Genomic DNA, 18831 nt, shown 5'->3' on the forward strand with positions numbered 1-18831 from the left:
CAATACAAAATGAGATTAGACTTAAATTTATGTTAGATTTGGTAATTAATTACTAATTATTTAATTTAAACACTGTTGCGGCGGCGGTATCACTAGATTTTGTTTTGTTTTACGTAGCTTTGTTTTTGTTTGCGGGCCTCCTCTGTTTTATGTCACTTTCCAATGTACCAGGAGGATCCTGCCGAATCCGAGGAGCATAGGATTCTCCAATCATATTTGTGTATCATATTTCATCTAATTAGAAATTATTGTAAAATTTTTAATTTAAGATTGAATATAAACAATACCTGACAAAAACTAGCTGCATGATATGCGATGAATAAATATAATTGTAGGATCCTGGAATCCTCACAAAGAGGATCCAACGAGGATCCCCTCTCTCCAATGTATATGTTATTTTATTTTTTTAATTCAAGTATTCTAATTATTTATTTATTTTTAAATATAAACAGGTATTTATTCATATGATATAAAACAATTAGACCTCTGCCTAATATCCTAGGCACTAGGCTCTAATTTACCGCCGAATTATCGCCTAATGTCTTTTGAAACCTTAGTTCATAGACCTATGAAATTTTATATATTACACATGATAAAGGATATATTAATAGATGATCGGTCTCTAAACTTTAGAGAGGGTAGGGTGATGAAAGTACATAAAACAGTTAGGTTTACTCGGAAACAACCTAAAAATAGATACATTTTAGTGTAAAATTAAATAATTAAAAACGACATGACTTCATGCATGTCACAACAACAAACACACTTTCCCCTCATCTCACCCAAAAAACAACACTAATATTTTGCCTCACAAAAGCTCCTAAGGAAACGCTTCTTCATCTTTGGATCCCCAGCCATTCTCTTCCGGTATCGATCGATCGACATCCCTCCTCCGCCCTCCTCCTCCTTCTCTCCTCCCCCTCCCCTTTATGGGGGATCGTCCACGTTCAGCGTCGACGTCGGATCTCTACAACATGCTCGGAATATCGAATATTTGCAAAGGATACAAATCCTTTGTTATGAAATTGGCCCCCAACAATAAGAATGGAGAATCCAAGTTTACAGACAATCATGAAATCACCAAGGTAACATATGCTCTCATCAAAACCATAATCCCTAATCATTAATCATGCAACTAACACGTGATTTATCGATGCGTAATTACGTTTTGTTAAATTTAATAACATGTTTTCCGTGATTTATATATCAAAATTTACATGTATCATGATCTTGGAAATTTTTCTAGCCTGTTCCTGATGTAATTTTATGCTTGATCTGCATAACGATTGAAACCGAGGAGCAGGAGGACGAAAATTTTACGATTAGTTATCCCACGACACCGGTAGGCAGTTTCGAACGAAGTGTTGATGATAACTTCCTCTCCCGCCGAAGTCTTTCAAGAACAACGAGTAGAAGATCTAAGACACCTACACCGATGAGCTTCTCAAGATGTGCAAGCCGGAGCACCTCTCCGACATCCTCGTCATTATCGAGAATTATGAGTCGACGAAATGCCTCTGAGACCGAAATCTCTGCCTCTATTTCGAGAAATAGGGGTCGAAGGAGCACTTCAGAGATTGACATTCCTTCCCTTACATCAAGAAATATGAGCCGGGGGCACCCATCTGAGACTGAAATACCTTTACCATCACCCACCGCCACTTCAGCACCCGCCACTCCATCACCGGTCTCTCCATCACCAACCTCTCAATCATCAAACGCCAGTAAATCAGGCATGTCAGATCAACCGGAGTCTTTATCAAGAAGCGTGAGCAGGAGGAGCACAACCCCCATTGTGTTCTCTCGAACAACTGCAAGAAAGAAACCTCTTCCGATCGAGAAGAAGCTGGCATTCACACTTGAAGAGTTGTGTCACGGATGTGTAAAAAAGATCAAGATCACAAGAGATGTAATCAACAATGCAGGGTTTGTTACTAACGTTGCTGACAAACTCTTACATAATTAAGCAGTCTCTGTGTATATATATGTATATAATGATGTGTGTGATGATATATCTACAGAATTATTGTCCAAGAAGAGGAAACACTAAAAATAAACGTGCAGCCTGGATGGAGGAAAGGAACGAAGATTACATTTGAAGCGAAAGGTGATGAGAAACCAGGGTACCTCCCAGCCGACATAGTCTTCTTGATAGATGAAAAGAGGCACAATCTGTTTAAAAGATCAGGCCGCGACGATTTGGAAATCGCTGTTGAGATCCCTCTGGCAGATGCACTGGGAGGCTGCTCATTTCCAGTTCCTCTGCTAGGAGGAGACAAAATGAGGCTTTCATTAGACGACATAGTAAATCATGGCTATGAAAAAGTCATTCCAGGACAAGGAATGCCAAAGCTTAAAGAGCCAACAAAGAGAGGCGACCTCCGGATCACATGTCTCGTAAATTTTCCAACACAGTTGAGTGACGAGAACCTAGCAGAAGCAGTTCAAATTCTACAAGATTGTTCTTATGATTAACAGTTCAAATATCTCTCCATCACTTCTGACTTACGAGCAGAGGAACCAATCAGCATTGGGACGAAAAGAAAAATACTTACACTAGTATCTAGCCATGTACAAAGCTCTACGGTGGAACTATGAATATACATATAAATTCCTCTGAGAATTTTGCAACAGATAGTGTGTAATGTATTTGTGTCAAACTTAGCAATCTTTCTAATCCTTTGCTTATGTTTTCCAATATTGCGGTTAAGCTTGCAACTAATTATTTTTCATACAGAAATTCTACACGCTAAATCCTAAACTCCACATGCTTTACCCTAATCTTCCAATTAAATTCAAATGTTATATGCATATACGCACAATTAGTACATCAATATGTATATGGCAAGGTAACATAATTCCAATCAGCATTTAACATATAATTAGAGACAGATTACCAATACTATATATAAATAACTGGCGTGTTTGATGGCAATGAAGAGTGAAAACTTCAAATTTGTATGAATCTGGCACAAAAGATGAAGTAAATGTGTTCAAAACGAAAACAACCTAGATTAGAGTGTCACTGCACTGAAAATCTTGGACTCTAGCCAATCAACGGTAAACGTAACCAACCATTTGCACAAAATACCACAAATTAAACTTAATGCTATTTATTCCCTTTGGATGGAGAGCGTCAAAAGGATTGTCATTTTCCCTATTACTTATCACATTGTGTTTTGTTTTGGTAAACAACCACAAAACTCAAGCACAAATAAAAATTGGGTTTCAAATTTGTAATGTAGGGTTTATTGCACCTCAAGAGCTTGAGCTTTTTGATGGTGGGCGTTGCCCAGCAAGAAAAGGTAGTTCTACCACTGTTCCAGTAATGGCATCTCCAACAATTACGGTGTCTCCCTCCGAAACAGATTGTCTCTTGATATAACCTAAACCAATATATCCAGATTCCTTTTTTCCAGATGTGCAACTTGTCAGCTTTCCAACCTGTGAAAATTTCAAAAGCTGTTATGATGCAACCATGAAACTTGTGTTTCATTTTCTGCCCGCAACCAGTGACATGAAGCTTCTATTTCCCAATGTTTTAACAATACATTAAGAGTTAAACAACTACTACCTTTTTCCCTCCAACTGTAAGAATGCTGCCAACCTCTGCCGGCGCTGCTAGACGAATCCCCCAAAGTCGTTGCTTGACTCCATCATATGTTATGAGTCTAGCTATAGTCTCTTGTCCTTTGTAGCACCCTGCAAAAAGATAGAATTAGACCAGCTATTTTTTCATTTTTCTGTAAGATGTATACCAGTAAAGAGTATGATACCTTTGTTTAAAGAGATTGAATTCCAGAGACCAGCCTCCAAGACATTATATTCATTGGTAAGCTCCTTCTGAGGTGCTGGCCTTCCTGCAAAAGTTAGCAGGGGCCAAGGATCATGTGGGAAATCACAGAAAACTGAACTATAAAAGATTATACTCACTACTATTATCAAGAAACCTTTGATTACATACTTCTACATCTAATCAGCGCATTCCATAACAATTACTTTATTTGTTATTAAACATGAGGAATAAAATAAGAAATTTTCTTTTCCATGTTAACACCAAAAACATGTTTTAGTCCACTGTGACACTGTATACGAAATTACTGATGTGAACTCAGCGAATTTCAAATTTCAGTTGTTTCAAACAGCAACAAGAAAATGAAAAATGTTCTGCCACTGAAATTTAAATATTAGGTGACTTTGTACACACTAACTTGTCAAAGTTAATCAAATTGGTAAATAAGAATTCAAAATATATAATAGTCAACATATGATAATCAGTATATATATTGACTAAATTAGTGGACATGGTGAGGAAGAACTTTTTCCATTTGGTTGAGATGTGACCAATTTTTACATGAATTGGTGAAGTGGGTCCAACTCTGATGACATTTAATTTGTTGACTTTTTAAACTAATGTTGTGAAAGTGGAGAGTTGCATTACTTTGAACTTTGAAGTGACCGCTTAGTGGCGAGGAAGATGTTATTCCTCACTAGTACTTTGTAGCCAAGCATTTTTCATGTAAAAAGGGTTAAAAGTACCAACATCTAAATCAAGAATTCTCTACCTTGGAAAATTCTTAGTTTTTCCCATGCATTAGAGCCCATCGGGATAGCACCCTGTGACAGAATAGTTTTCCATACTGATTCAGCGGTAGCTGGTGACATCAAAAATGAAAAACCTTTTTCAGAAATGACATTTCCCACTCCCACAGTTATTGGCATCCCGCCAACCTGCAAAGTAATTGGATGTCTTAATAAGCTCTCTTGAAAAGAATAAATTGACTTTCAACTCTCATGTTGTTCCAAAAAAATGATGAAATCAGAACTAACGCTTACACTAAAATGCTGATGTGTGCCATATGGTTGTTCAACAAGGTCACCTAGGTTTAACTCCTTCATCAGCTGTTCTCGTTGAAAAGAAAACCAATAACATCATTAAGCTTCAGGATACTAAAAAGCAATGTCAAAGGCCAAAATAAAATTGCCACATAGAAGAAGAGTTAAGAGACCTTACTTGGTTGCTTTTAGGTCCTACCAAAACAAAGAAGCAAGTTTGCTTAGTGATGTCTTGAATCTCTACCTTGTCATTAAAGAATATGTACCTATTGATAACAAAGAACAGTGATGACATTTATTACATGGGACTTGTTCAAAATAAAATGTATATCAACCGAAAATCTTCCCGATCATCCCTAACTTGTACCAGCCTAGAAAATTGTCCATCCCCCTATCTCCAAATGATCTGGTATCTATGAAAGATATATTTTAACTGAAAATTTTCAAGCCAAGTGTAATTGGAGCATTTTCAAGAGTGTAAAAGCTAATGTGAGTTCTACTGAAAACTTTCTTTTTAAAGTTCTCTTCTTTTGAAAAATTGTAGTTACATTAGTAACTTCGTAGTGATGTGGTATGCAACAAGACACCGTCTTTAAAATTTCCAAAAACAACAATAGCAAGCAACTTAAAAGAAGACGCACATACTTTTGCAGCATTTCAGAGATACTTCTGGAAGTCACAGGTGAAACGACTAACAGTACTGCATTTTTCTGGGAGCACAAAAAATCATATATAAATAACAGCCTTGATGACAAAAATATGAAGATTAATTAAAATTCGGGGAAACCAAACAATTAAAAAAATAAAAAAAAGATTACCATGATCCATGCATGTGCAATATCTATTGTCCGGGCTGTTGGTGTAACAAAAACAGTGTCGCATCCCTATGGATTTCAAGCAGAAATCCTATTACTCAAGCCTGTATACTGTATAAATACAAAAGTTGCATCAAACAGAAACTTGCGTTCACTGCACAAATGCAACCAAGTTCTGATTACATCCCACCAAATATTACCTGTCCTTGATGAAGGCTTTCAACATTGGCAGTGGTTTGGTTGTGAAGAAACTGGATACGGTCCTCTCCACTAACTTCATGATGAACAGCCAAATTCATATCACAAGGGAAAAACACAGTAAAGCATCCGTCAACACCAAATACTACCGGCTTGACATATATTTGGTTGGATCACCTCATCAAAGTTAAAAATAAATACATAACAAGTTTAAGTCTCTGACATTTAGCAAAAGACTATGACCTGAATACCAAGGATGACCAGGTGAAAACATAATAACCAAAGACAGCACCTAGAATACTAATGTGCTAGAAAAGACCTGCATCACTGACACTTTAGTAGTGTTTCTTGTATATGCATTGCTCACAAGGATAAACCAAAATGAATAAACGGAGGCTTGACTCAACTTAACTTAGCTACACAAGGAGCTTGACTTAGTAACTGGCACGCTGCATGGGCATCTGGTCAAGCAACCTATTGCCTTAGAGCAAGGACCAAGCTATTTCAGAAGCTCTACACGAGAGAAACATGTTTGCCTAGAAGGACCAAGCTACTCCAAAATAAAATGTTAGTACCTATCGGATAAAGATAAACTGGCTTACTTTGGGCATCGATTCCTTATGCTTTATGTGAGTGTCCTTTCTTCTAAATTTCAACATAAACAATTTTTTTAATTTTTTCTGACTGGTTTGCCTGGTTCTTGGTCACGTTTGTTTGGATAGCTGCAGTTATGACCGTCCTTTTTACTGATTTGCATAAAGTACTCTGAGGGTTCTCTATTTTGGACTATGGTCTTGTTCAACTGTAACTCTCAGTTTTCTAATAATATAATCACTTATGTGAGTAAAACATATTCTTTGTGACATCTTGTGATTGTCATTTATCCAATTGGGAAACCTAAGGCCAACCAATTGCTTGGTGACAAAGTAGGGAAGCAAATGTAATGCAATCTCCAATTCCTTGTGAAAAGTGGCCTTATTAGGAAACAGAATTTCATGCCTCAAGAAAAATACAAACAGGTAAGTTTCCAATTCAGTTAATATATTTGAGGAAAGTAATGGGAAAGATAATATACCTCTTATCCGTCCAAAATGTGAGAGGTCCACGACCTGAGGCAATATATGCAATTAAGAAAATCAGAATAAAGGTTTCATAAAATTAAGCGATACGCCTAAACCTCATTTAAACTTAGCATTGATGCTCTAATAAGTACAGACATAAAAAAACTCTTCTTCAAATTTGTGAAGAAACTAGCGTACAGTACCTAAAGAAAACTACACACAGGTAAGAACCAATCTTATGTCATCTAGTCTCACTGATTTAAGTCATCCAGTTCGAATTCACAGCTGTTTACATGGCAAGCCTATGTTGATATACAAGTAGACATTTTATTGATATAAATGCACATCCGAAAATGCTGCCTTAAAATCAGATATTTGCCAGCTTAAATTGCATTTTGATCCAAAATTAGACATAATATTGAGTGGAGAATCGGGAAAGGACAGCGTACTAAATGAGCAAAGCACGTCAAAAATACAGCGTAATGCAGAAGCTTTTTTTTAAGGAATGTAACAAAGAACTCAAACACCATGCCTTTTTCTTTTCTGTCATAGGAAAATTCGGCAGACAGTAAATTGAGAACATCAATCTTGTGAACAAGCCCGCATTCGGAAACAAAAGTTCTCAGGACAAATTCAGATTGTCAAAAACTCGCTAAGCCATCCATAATTAACCTTATAAACCTTGCAATTCAACATCTTTTATCAATTACCAAGTTCTCAAGCATGCAAAAACACAAATATCCAACTCAAAAACTGTGCAAGAACTGAAAAATAGTGCGAAAAACACTCACCGCGACACCATTGTCAGCCGCATCCAATGCTTGGTCATCGTTATCGAAAGTTTCGATAATCCCATCATCAGAAACCTTTGCTCCTGCAGTTGCCACAGTGTCCTGCAATTTCCAACATTTTTCTTCTTACCTAAGTTCTTGTTCCAAACTCCCGACAACACAAACCCAGAAATCCTACCTAGGACTAGGAGGAGGAGGGGGAGCGACTTACGATGAGGTCGTGATCGATGGGAGGAGGGGAGAGGTCGAAGGGCAAGGCGGAAGAAACGACGCGGCTCCTGGTCGTTTTGGAAGAGAGTGTGAGCTTCTGCTTCCGGTTGTGTTGATTGTTCTTGGCCTGTGAAGAGAGAAACGCACCGTTCTGGTGGTGATAGGGGAAGGAACGCCATGGCCGTGGATTGAGAAGCAGAAAATCACCTGCTGCTGCTGCCGTTGCCATTTTTCTTGGATTGGATTCTTTTGCTTGTGGAGGACCCTCACTCGTACAATGCTGGCCATTTTAAGAAGAGATTTTTTTAGTGTAATCGGAACACGGATGATATCATACATTCCTATGTTATTATATAAATAATATAATATATATGTTAAAAAGTTAAAGAACTTTAAAAATAAAATTTCTCATTACAATAAAAATTTTCTTTATTTCAACTTCAAAGTGACTCAATAACTTTTTATTTTTTTAGCTTGGGCAACACTCGGTAACTATTTTTTTTTTTTTTTGTGGCAAAAAGAGATCGATTTTACTCAAAACTATAGTTGACCCAAACCAAATTCAACGTATAAGTGGTTGGTCCGATTTGGTTTCATTAATCTTCAAATTCAGCATGTAAGTAGTCAGTCTGGTTCGGTTTACCTCGAAGTCAAACCATATCGGCTACTACAGTTTGGATCGTCCAATTTGGTCGGTTACTGCAATGATAGGAGAATGAAAACTATATGGATGGGATAAACAAGGCTTCGATAATGATAATTGGTTGAAATTGAGTATGATATAACTAAACTGAACGTCTAAATCACTTTTTCATTTGTTATGTATTACGTTTTTTTGGGTAAAAGTTTATTGTGGTTTACCAAACATAAGATGTTCGAATGGAATAATGCCCGTACTTCGAAGGGTAGAGCCATCTCAATTGAAACTGAAAAGCCTAAGATAAAAAAATAGGGGTAGCTATATTTAACAATTTTTCAAGTTTAAGATGGTTTTCGAAACAATAATGAAGCTTCAATTTTCTTACTTTGCACCATAATACATTCAAATTCCATCAATTTGTACTTTTCAGTCGAATTGATTGTTTGATTGTTCATTAAATTGATGATAATGCAAGACTCTTATATTGCTTAATGTGAGTTGATGCATAAAATTTGATGGAATTTGGGTTAACATAAAGAGTGGTGTGAGGACCTTCGCGAGGGCGCTCTAGTCCATGGTAGATGGGTGGACTAGATGGGTGAAGCAACCAGCAAGGAAAGTAGAGTAAGTATCAAAGGCCACTGGTGTGGTACCGGCCTAACAACCTCCGAGGCTTAAGTTAGCAAAGTGTGCTTAGGGTGCCACGTGGGCAAGTTTAATAGTAGTATAGTGTTTAAGTAGTAATAGCAATTATCCTTTTGAATGAAGTAAAAGTTACCCTCTATAGAGGCAAACGTGGGGAAGATTCCTTGACTTCGGCCAACGTGGGATTAAGTGTATTTAATGTGGTGTTGCCACTTCTCGCATGTCATTCCAAGTTGGAGAGAGATCTTTCATTAGTCATGTCAATGGTCATGTGTTGTGAGGTTGATTTGTGCGCTTCGGGGAAGGGTGCCGAAGCGGGGCCCCTAGGAGGATTTGGATCCTTGTCGGATTCCCTCTTCGGGAATCCTAGGGATTAACGAATATGGACCGTTGATAAAAAATCGTGTGGTTCCAATTAAATACTTTTTATATTTTTAAAAGTAAAGCATCATCGTTTTGCGTTAAAAATATAAAAATGAAATAAATTGTGACCGCACGATTTTTGATTAACGGTCTGTGTTCTTTAATCCCTATAATCTCCAGAAAGGGGATCCGTCAAATCCAAATCCCCCTTAGGAGGGTTACTGAGGTTCTCTAGTTGGCCGGTACTCGTTGGTTTCAGACTTGATATAATATGATTCCAACAATATATAAGTCACATTTGCACCACGTTGACATCAAACACTATAATGTGAAGAAACTAGAACCTCTGTCGCCCATTTTAAAACTAGGCACAAGACAACTTGTCTTTTCGGCTGGGATGTGGACCGGCGGCTCTGCGGAAGTAAACTGAGTTCGGCTCTGTTTGTCTTCCTTGCAAACACACACGCACATATTACAATTCAACACTTTGAAGCATGAGCCTTGACGTGCAAGCATTGGTTCGAATTCTCCATTCCTGCAACACCCACCATTCAATCCACATCGGAAAGCAGCTCCACCTTATCTTCCTCAAAAAGGGTGTTTTAAACTCTGCCGTCACGCTCGGAAACCGTCTGATGCAGATGTATGTGAAATGCGGAAGCATGGCTGATGCACGGAAACTGTTCGACGAAATGCCCCAGGGAAACTGTTTCTCCTGGAACACGTTGATCGAGGGTTATATGAAATCTGGGGACCAAGAAAAGTCTTTGGAGTTGTTTGATGCCATGTCCCATAAGGATGATTTTGCGTGGAACTTGGTTGTTTCGGGGCTTGCTAAAGCGGGTAAGCTGGAGATTGCTCGGGATTTGTTCAATGAGATGCCTAGGAGAAATTGGGGTGTTTGGAATTCTATGATTCATGGATATGCCAAAAATGGGTGTCCTGGAGAGGCTTTAAGGCTTTTCAAGGATTTGAATTCGGACGCGTTGGAATTGTCAAGTGAATATAAGTTTGTGTTGGCCACTGTTGTTGGAGCTTGTGCCGATTTGCTTGCACTGGGTTGGGGCAAGCAAATCCATGCGCGCATTTTCATTGATGAAGTTGAATTTGACTCTGTTTTGGCTAGTTCGTTGGTTAACTTTTACGCGAAGTGCGGGGATTTGGATAGCGCGAGCCACATTTTAAACATGATGAAGGAACCAGATGATTACTCTCTCTCAGCATTGATTTCAGGTTATGGAAATTGCGGTAGAATGAATGATGCAAGAAGAGTTTTCGATACAAAAAGCAATCCGGATATTGCGTTGTGGAATTCATTGATTTCTGGATATGTTAACAATAATGAAGACAATGGAGCATTAATTCTCTTCAATGAAATGCTGAGTAATGGCGTTCGTGGAAATTCATTTACGCTCGCAAGTGTTTTGAGTGCCATTAGTATCTCAGGCGTCCTTAGACATGCTGAACAAATGCACACGCATGCCTGCAAAGTTGGGCTGATCGGGAATGTTATCGTTGCAAGTGCTATTCTTGATGCATACTTGAAGTGCGGAAGTCCTAATGACGCTTGCAGATTGTTTAGTGAGCTCCAAACCTTCGACACAATATTGCTTAATTCTATGATCACTGTGTATTCAAATTGTGGGAGAGTCGAAGACGCTGTACAGGTTTTCGAAACAATTCCAAGTAAAAGCTTGGTATCTTGGAATTCAATGATCGTAGGCCTTAGTCAAAATGGTTGTCCGATTGAAGCATTAGATCTTTTCAGGCAGATGAACAAGCTGGACTTGAGGATGGACAAGTTTAGCCTTGCTAGTGTGCTCAGTTCATGTGCTAATATATCCTCACTTGAATATGGCGAACAGGTTTTTGCCAGAACTACCATCCTTGGGCTCGATTGTGATGAAATTGTATGTAACTCGCTTGTTGATTTGTATTGTAAGTGTGGTCTTGTTAAAAGTGGGCGAAAACTGTTTGACAGAATGGCAAAGTCCGACGAAGTTGCTTGGAATTCAATGTTGATTGGTTACGCTACAAATGGTCACGGAATTGAAGCGCTAGCTCTTTTCGATGACATGAGGCTTTTGGGAGTGAAACCCAATGAGATTACATTTACAGGGGTTTTGTCTGCCTGTGATCATTGTGGGTTGGTTGAAGATGGACGGAAATGGTTTTACAAGATGAAACAGGATTATCATATCGATCCAGGCATTGAACACTACACTTGCATGATTGATCTTTTCTCTCGCGCTGGTTGCCTTGAGGAAGCAATGAATCTCGTTGAAGTGATGCCTTTTAAGGCAGATGCAAGCATATTGTCATCAGTCCTAAGAGGTTGTGTAGCTCATGGACGCAAGGATCTTGGGAAGAGAATGGCAGAGCGAATCATTGAGCTTGATTCTGAGAACTCGGGTGCTTACGTTCAGCTGTCTAACATATTTGCAGACGTGGAGGAATGGGAAGTATCTGCACAGGTTAGACAAGTCATGAGAGATAACGGAGTACAAAAAGATCCCGGTTGCAGCTGGTTTGACCGTTGAAGAAGAGACACTTTGGCAAGTTAGTTCTTGGAAGCCTTCCAGGATACGGGAAATGCAAATGGGAAGGTTCATTCACCAAGCCAAGGTGGGAACTTCGACTTGGATAGGTATGGAAGGCGAACACAGCATATCACCGGAGTGTCTGGTGACAGCACGCCTGTACTCGAGCTTAAGAACACAAAGACGACTGGACTTGTCTTCACAAAAACAACTGTAGGGCAATCGCCTCATTAGTTAACGACCATCGAATGATCTGAGAAGTGCACAAACCTGTGGTTCAACCAGCAACCGCGGCGTTTAGGAGCTATCTCAATAGAACAGGGGGCGCACAACCCTCCCAAAAGCTGAGCAACTCGATCATGCGGTGATGCAGGTACTAAATCACTCTTTTCGGCTTTGCGGAAGTCATACAGAAAACTTAAGCTGGCCTAGCAGGGCAGTTATTTCGGATTAGCAAACTAAATTTCTAAGGAATTCCAAATGACAATTTTATTTTTTAGAATTTGTAATCTTCTTGTTCGATAATCTAAAAGAATAATGAAATTTAATTTGAAAGAAATGCGTATATAGACACCGCTCTTCGAACAAAAATACTTTATTGGGCAGCTTTCGACATTTCATTGTACAAAACTAGGGATCCAGAAACATATCACGGAGCGGCATACGAAGGAACTGGGAGAAACGGAAATGGTGCAATTGAGGCATATGATACAGGCGGGCGAACTTGCGTGCCATCTGTGGAATTCCTCAACCTATTCTTCCGATTGACATTGCCGTCTTGTGAGGGCAACGAAAGCTCAACGCTACTCTCGAAATTCTCCTCAGTAAGGCATTGTTGGTTATCAACGATACGGTGAAACAGAATCCCAGACATAAATACAGGAAGATAAAGAAGGCTGGCATGAAACATGTTCCTTGCTTTATGTCTTGTACGGTCTCGATAGAACGAAAATGATGTTGCAGCTATCGCGAGAGTAAGAAGAGTAGATTCAAGACAAAACCATCCCGACGTCATACCCCCTGCAGACAGATGAAATGGGTGGAACCCAACATTAATTTTTCCCTGCTTAATGATCAAAGGCCAAAGATTGCATCTCAAGCAAGGAATAAGTTAGTCATTCTACGACGAAGAGAGTTGCATAATAACAAAGATGACATGTCTGATTAATCAACCGCTTATAGATGTACTACGATGACCAAGAAATTAAATTTATCGCACATTGGTAGAAAAGAGAGGAAGAAAAATAAAAGCGCTCAAAGAGCTTTACAAGAAGACAACCACCAACAGAAATACAAAAATGCAAATAGAAACACGGTTATAAAAAGAAAGAGGGTTTTTGAGTCTTGGACTTACAGTCATAGGCCAAGAACCCCAACGGGATCATGTATATGCAATTCCTTAAAGCCACTGAGGCTGTTCTCCGACCAGAAGCATCAGCAAGGGAGAACATCCTAAACCTGAATATGCAACAAACGAAAAAGGGTTAGAGAGGAAGAAGCCAAGCGAACTGCATCAATAATATGTGGACCACCATCACTCATACAAAGATCCCACCGACCTCATACACGATCTATCTAGAAAATCAGTTGACGGCAAGTTCCTAAATCTCATGCTAATCATTTAAAAGAGTAAGTAAATTGGATAGAAAAACAGTATGCTCATGCCACTAGCTCTCAAAAGGTATAAAAAAGCTGTCTACTATAATTCTTTCTGCCTTGAACTCAAAGGGCATCATTGGATGTTGATTAATTATTTCCATGAACAGATACAAGGCCCACATCATGAAGGCAAAGGCAGGATATAAAAACTCCTGTTCTGAAACAATTTCTCAGTGCAATATGTGAATCTTTTCAACTGATGACATAAATGATAAAGTAAGACCATGAAAGACCCAAAAGTCCATACCCTCCAGCGGCATAGTCATCACGGCACAAGTATGCAAGGGCCATAAAATGTGGTATTTGCCAAAAGTATAGAGCAGCTGGGAGTAGCATTGCATTGAGGGAAACCTGCCCGGAAGCTGCAGCCCAACTGAAAACCCAAAAGAGAAATCATGAGCTAGCATGCAGGAAAAATCGGTCATTGATAATAACTTATTTATGTCATTACTCATAATTAGATCAAACAAGAATATCAGTTCAGATCTGCAAGAGAAGCTAAGGTTCATTAACTTCCCGAAATACACACATATGAAGTTCAAAACAGAGTATAAGAAAACTGCAAGGGGGAAATTCAACACGGAGAAAATTATAGAAAAGAGAACTAGATCTTTATCCACTTTTTTCAAGAAGAATAAATAAGAATTTGTACTTGGATGAATAATATAAAAAGAGTTAAATCATATAGTGATGACTATCCCATAATAACATCCTAAGACCAAAGTTGATTGACAGGGTGTGTGGCTGCAGTGTTAATGTGTGTGTGTGTACAAGGTGTACGCACACGGAAACGCACTTAATGTGTGTGTGTGTGTGTGAGAGAGAGAGAGAGAGAAAGAGAGAGAGAGAGAGAGAGAGAGAGAGAGAGAGAGAGAGAGAGATCTATTTTACTATTGAACAAGTGGAAGCTACGAGTTAAGTTCATAGATATTGACAAAAAATTTCAGACCAGAGAGGGAGGTCATGGGCAGGACTGAGAGAAAAAGATACTGGGGGAATATGCAGTTATAACTTATATGTATTAAATATTTTGTACAACAGTGGGTACTTTTCAATAGATTTTGGGAAACAAACTTGGTTTTTATTTAAAGCTTAATGGGGATTGGAGAAAATCGTGATCAGGTTTGGGCTGCCAAAATATATTGCAACAACTAACATTTAAGCTACAATAAGTTAGCTGAAAACATAATTTTTCAATAGTCAAAGCAAAAAATAAAGGAACTCCAATAAGTCCAATGAAAATAGCATGTAGCTCAAAGAAAATGACGAATCAATTACCCTAAAAGTGGAGGGATAGCCCCAACAACAGCACCAACCCACGTATTCACTGGGTGAATCTGCTTCAACGGAGTGTACACAAACGCATAAAGTATTAAATTGGAGGCTCCAAGACCAGCTGCCAACATATTAGCCTGCAACAACCTTGTCATAAGAGTGGCAACATTAATCCCCAAACTCACAGCCGATCAAACACTTGAGGTGATGGAAATCAGAAATTTAATGTCACATAACATTTACAGAAGTGAGAATTCATTTGGGCACCTTGCTTGCCAACAAAGCAGTTCCAGCTAAACCAGCAGCGGATGCCCAGGTGACTGCATGAGGGATCGTAATGCGTCCTGAAGGTAGTGGTCTGTTCTTCGTTCTGTTCATTTTGGCATCATTGTGCTTCTCAAACACCTAAAACCAAAATATTACAATGATTTAACACCTTATCTAGTAAAATTTAGATACACAAAACTACAGGTAATGCATATGGTGAGCCATTAACTACTCAAAAATGATCAAATGGGCCCTAAACATTGAAAATTAGAAACTGCACCATCAAAATAAAATAAAATGAACTTTTAGAAAATCATTAATCTTGAAATGGTTCTAATTATCATCAAATATTTTGTTCATAATTTTCATATCGGTCCCCTTCATAGTTGGATTCCATGCTAAGCTTCATTCCTACTTGTATCTTAGATCAAAGTTTAATAGACAAAGAAAATATGTTGTGTGTATGTACTCCTGTTACAAGGGAGACATCTCTTCACATACTGACCGACCAGTTAGTTCCACTTCTGTATAGTGTGTGTGTGTGTGTGTGTGACATCTCTTCGCATACCGACCGACCAGTTAGTTCCACTTCTGTATAGTGTGTGTGTGTGTGTGTTGAAAGAAAAATCTGTTACTGAAGAGCAAACCTGATTTAAGGAATTAGCAGATGCTGCAACCATCATGGTACCAGCACATGTGCAACAAAGTCCAGCAAAATCAATGGCATGGCCACTTCCAAGAACAAAGCCAGTTCCAGAAGTTGCAACGACTAACATGCTGAAGTAAAAGTGAAAATTACATAAGAAGAAATCTTAAAGTAAGTTTGAATGACAAAACTTGTAAATCCCCAGGTAGAAAACAATCCGCTATGAACACAAAAGGTACATGTTTAATGCATAAATGAAAATACACCAAATACTTCTTTCACATGTGGAAGCAAAACATCCTTTTCTAAAAGAGCAATCAAACTGAGTTCTGAATTCAGGAGTTGAAAAAAATGGCATACTAAGTGATAACTTAGATGGAGGTGGAAAATAAATACTTTCTTGCTATGTGACAATGGATATTTCCTTAAGAAAGGGATCCTTAATGAATGTTTATATTGAAAACAATTAAGGTTAAATGAACCTGGGTGGGATGCTCTTCTCAGATTTGGAAATCAAAAGTTCCTCTGAAGGTCAAAGTTCTTGTGTGGCTAGTGGCTATTGGGAGGCTCAACACTTGTGATCAAATTCAAAGGAGAAGTCCTTTTATTTGCATCTCTCCCCATTGGTGCAGTTTGTGTAAAGCAAAGGAGGAAAGTGTTAACCACATTTTTCTTCATTGTTCTTACACGATTCAACTGTGGTGGAAATTGTTTCAGGAGGTTAGAGTAAGTTGGGTCATCCCAAAGGGTTGTTTCGAGCTTCTAAGCACTAATTTTGCGGCTCTAGGAATTGGGAGGAAAGCTAAAGCTTTGTGGGGTTGTCTGGTGTCGGCAGTTTTTTGGAACATTTGGTTGGAGCGTAACAAAAGAATTTTTGACGATTGTACTGGTGTGGGGGTAGCAGATCTGTGGGGAAGAGTAAGATATTGGGCAGCCTTCTGGGCTTCAGTTTCAAATGAATTTAAGAATTACTCTCTTTCTCACATACTGTGGAATATGTTAGCAGTGGTAAAATGATTTTGGTTGAGGTTGTCCTACTTGTAATCTGATCCTCTGGAGAGATTTTCTTGTTCTGTTCTTGATGGATTTCTTATCCACTTCTGTGTATTAAACTTTTCTTTTTTAATAAACTGTTATAGTTTCTTCTCAAAAAAAAAATGAACCTGGGTGGGATGCAAAGTCTGTTGTGAGGAGATTGAGTCTAAGCCCTTAATATAATTTTCAAAGATAAGAGTCCCTTAAATCTTCCTGCAAGTTGGCCATGGTACATGAAGAGAGGATGAAATCTAGGATGAGAAAAAGGGTTGTGAGTCAGTTTTGAATAACCAGTCTCCTCACTTGTACAATATGTCCATTTACCACAACATTCCCCTTCACTAGATTTATCAAAACTTCTATTCCATTGAGCTGAGATTTTGGCTTCAGGAAAATTTCCAATGATGCAAATTGAGGGAGCTCACTTCTTTGTTGTCTTTTTTGGAAAATATTCATTTATAATTTTATATCATTTTAGATGAGATGCTAGAAGTGGAGTTTATTATAATCGTGAGGCAGCTTCTTGGTTTATGTGACAATCCATCTCTATTTATTGATTTGGTTTTTCCTTGGTGAGCTGCCTATGATATGACTTGAAGGAGAAGACTACACATCCATTTGTCTCCACACGGGTGTACAATGAGTTAAAAGTGGGGCTAAAAGTGCAGGTCCAGTGATTCTCCATTGTCCTACGGTTCTAAAACTATGAGTGAGATCGTGTAGCAATGAAATTGTGCTGGGTAGTTCTAGCTGGATGTTTCCCTAATTTTTGAGAGGCATAAAATTGTCTGGTTGTGAATAGGAAAAGGTTTTGTGGGGCTGTAGTGTGCTAGCCGATTTTAGGTGATGTTTGAATACCATCTACGATACCCTAATTTTGGTTTAAGGTCCAGGTTGTCGAAAGAAAATATATTATTGGTTCTGCAACCTAGTTTGTTTAAAGTTGACACCTTGTGCACAGTTGTAGGGGCAATTAGCTACAATAAACATATTTTGACATTTCTTTGCAGAAATGATTAGTGTTTATTATGTCATCATTATATTATCATTGTGCGACTTGTGTCGCCAATATATGATCAATATGTTGTCGAAAAATGATAATTTCTGCAAATCAAATGTCACAATATGTTTATTCTAGTTATCTTCCCAAGATTGTATTGGTTTTTAATGGAAATTAAATGTTGTTTTTCATCAGAAAATCAAACATATTAAAGAAGAATAAAATGAATCAACATAAGACTAAACATATCAAATAATCACAAAAAAAATTCTCTACAACTGTCACCGAAATTATCAATAAATCTCAGAGAACACAATTTTTAATTGTTACATGATGAAAAATGATTGAATAGATTGAGGAAATGGTGGAAATGAGTACCTGAGGCGAGCTTTGGAGAGCTCCCAATAGCAGCGGCCATAGTGGCGGGCCAAGTGCGAAGCCCTGGAAGCCAAAGACGCGAGATCAGCCGCCGCCGGAAGGGTTCTGATTCCATCGGCTCGGTGAAGCCCGAGCTTGAGAGAATCTGAAGGCGAAGGCGAAGGGGAGTAGGGGTAGGATTGGGTGAGGGAGTGAGAGAGCAGCGCCGGTCGAACGCCGCCGTGTGAGGCGGTGGGGGAGGCGGAAGACAAGTGGTAGAGTGGGTTGTTGGATATCGGGAACTTGGAAGATAAACTCTTCGAGTTCCTCCACATCGTGGTCTCGTGAATGCAGAGAGAAAGGGAAGACGAAGTAGAAGAGATCGACAGAGCAGCTGACCCGAGCGACTGCCTGCTTTTAGGCCCAACACTACTAGCTAACCGAACGGGTCGGGTTTGTCCTTATGGTTACGGATTGACCTATTATTTTCATG

The 18831-nt window shown here is 38.7% G+C and overlaps 4 protein-coding genes across 5 annotated transcripts; 2 read left to right on the forward strand and 2 right to left on the reverse strand.

The window, feature by feature from the left end:
- The first annotated feature begins 767 nt into the window (after positions 1 to 767).
- On the forward strand, positions 768 to 2633 carry LOC137717816 (uncharacterized). The gene is made up of 3 exons (XM_088698828.1): positions 768 to 1085; positions 1304 to 1926; positions 2022 to 2633. Exons 1-3 carry the CDS (start codon positions 930 to 932, stop codon positions 2473 to 2475), a joined length of 1233 nt encoding a protein of 410 aa, XP_088554954.1. The 5' UTR covers positions 768 to 929; the 3' UTR covers positions 2476 to 2633.
- On the reverse strand, positions 1911 to 8238 carry LOC137717815 (Glycine cleavage T-protein family). Of its 2 annotated transcripts, none has more exons than XM_068457299.2 (13): positions 7913 to 8238; positions 7702 to 7803; positions 6925 to 6958; positions 5852 to 5925; positions 5655 to 5720; positions 5482 to 5546; positions 5015 to 5102; positions 4837 to 4902; positions 4566 to 4731; positions 3777 to 3860; positions 3575 to 3702; positions 3258 to 3444; positions 1911 to 2262 (listed from the first exon to the last, which is right to left on the reverse strand). In XM_068457299.2, the coding sequence occupies exons 1-12, from the start codon at positions 8138 to 8140 to the stop codon at positions 3259 to 3261; spliced, it is 1287 nt and encodes a 428-aa protein (XP_068313400.2). In that variant the 5' UTR covers positions 8141 to 8238; the 3' UTR covers positions 1911 to 2262; position 3258. The 2 variants fall into 2 exon arrangements, with proteins under 2 accessions (XP_068313400.2, XP_068313401.2); XM_068457300.2 differs by having other exon boundaries at positions 1911 to 2265; positions 7913 to 8197.
- Positions 8239 to 9828: 1590 nt separating this feature from the next.
- Positions 9829 to 12658, forward strand: LOC137718673 (Pentatricopeptide repeat (PPR) superfamily protein). The gene has a single exon (XM_068458222.2). The coding sequence runs from the start codon at positions 10054 to 10056 to the stop codon at positions 12097 to 12099; it is 2046 nt and encodes a 681-aa protein (XP_068314323.2). The 5' UTR covers positions 9829 to 10053; the 3' UTR covers positions 12100 to 12658.
- On the reverse strand, positions 12563 to 18749 carry LOC137718674 (protoheme IX farnesyltransferase, mitochondrial). The gene is made up of 7 exons (XM_068458223.2): positions 18360 to 18749; positions 15948 to 16077; positions 15301 to 15438; positions 15037 to 15170; positions 14006 to 14131; positions 13454 to 13557; positions 12563 to 13119 (listed from the first exon to the last, which is right to left on the reverse strand). Exons 1-7 carry the CDS (start codon positions 18671 to 18673, stop codon positions 12749 to 12751), a joined length of 1317 nt encoding a protein of 438 aa, XP_068314324.2. The 5' UTR covers positions 18674 to 18749; the 3' UTR covers positions 12563 to 12748.
- Positions 18750 to 18831: the final 82 nt, after the last annotated feature.

This window comes from Pyrus communis, chromosome 8 (genome assembly GCF_041283825.1).
Source record: "Pyrus communis isolate YQ-2024b chromosome 8, ASM4128382v1, whole genome shotgun sequence".
Classification (NCBI taxonomy): Eukaryota; Viridiplantae; Streptophyta; class Magnoliopsida; order Rosales; family Rosaceae; genus Pyrus; species Pyrus communis.

Bases quoted from the DNA above. Each gene is read 5' to 3' on its own strand.
- LOC137717816 (XM_088698828.1), top strand. From the start codon at position 930: ATGGGGGATCGTCCACGTTCAGCGTCGACGTCGGATCTCTACAACATG. The intron at 1,086-1,303 runs GTAACATATGCT...ACCGAGGAGCAG, and splicing joins ACAATCATGAAATCACCAAG to GAGGACGAAAATTTTACGAT. The intron at 1,927-2,021 runs GTTTGTTACTAA...ATATATCTACAG, and splicing joins GATGTAATCAACAATGCAGG to AATTATTGTCCAAGAAGAGG.
- LOC137717815 (XM_068457299.2), bottom strand. From the start codon at position 8,140: ATGGCAACGGCAGCAGCAGCAGGTGATTTTCTGCTTCTCAATCCACGG. The intron at 6,959-7,701 runs GTGAGTGTTTTT...ATATTGCCTCAG, and splicing joins CGGCTGACAATGGTGTCGCG to GTCGTGGACCTCTCACATTT. The intron at 4,732-4,836 runs GTAAGCGTTAGT...ATTACTTTGCAG, and splicing joins GCACACATCAGCATTTTAGT to GTTGGCGGGATGCCAATAAC.
- LOC137718673 (XM_068458222.2), top strand. From the start codon at position 10,054: ATGAGCCTTGACGTGCAAGCATTGGTTCGAATTCTCCATTCCTGCAAC.
- LOC137718674 (XM_068458223.2), bottom strand. From the start codon at position 18,673: ATGTGGAGGAACTCGAAGAGTTTATCTTCCAAGTTCCCGATATCCAAC. The intron at 14,132-15,036 runs GTAATTGATTCG...TTGGGTTTTCAG, and splicing joins GCTATCCCTCCACTTTTAGG to TTGGGCTGCAGCTTCCGGGC. The intron at 13,558-14,005 runs GTATGGACTTTT...TTGCATATTCAG, and splicing joins GATGACTATGCCGCTGGAGG to GTTTAGGATGTTCTCCCTTG.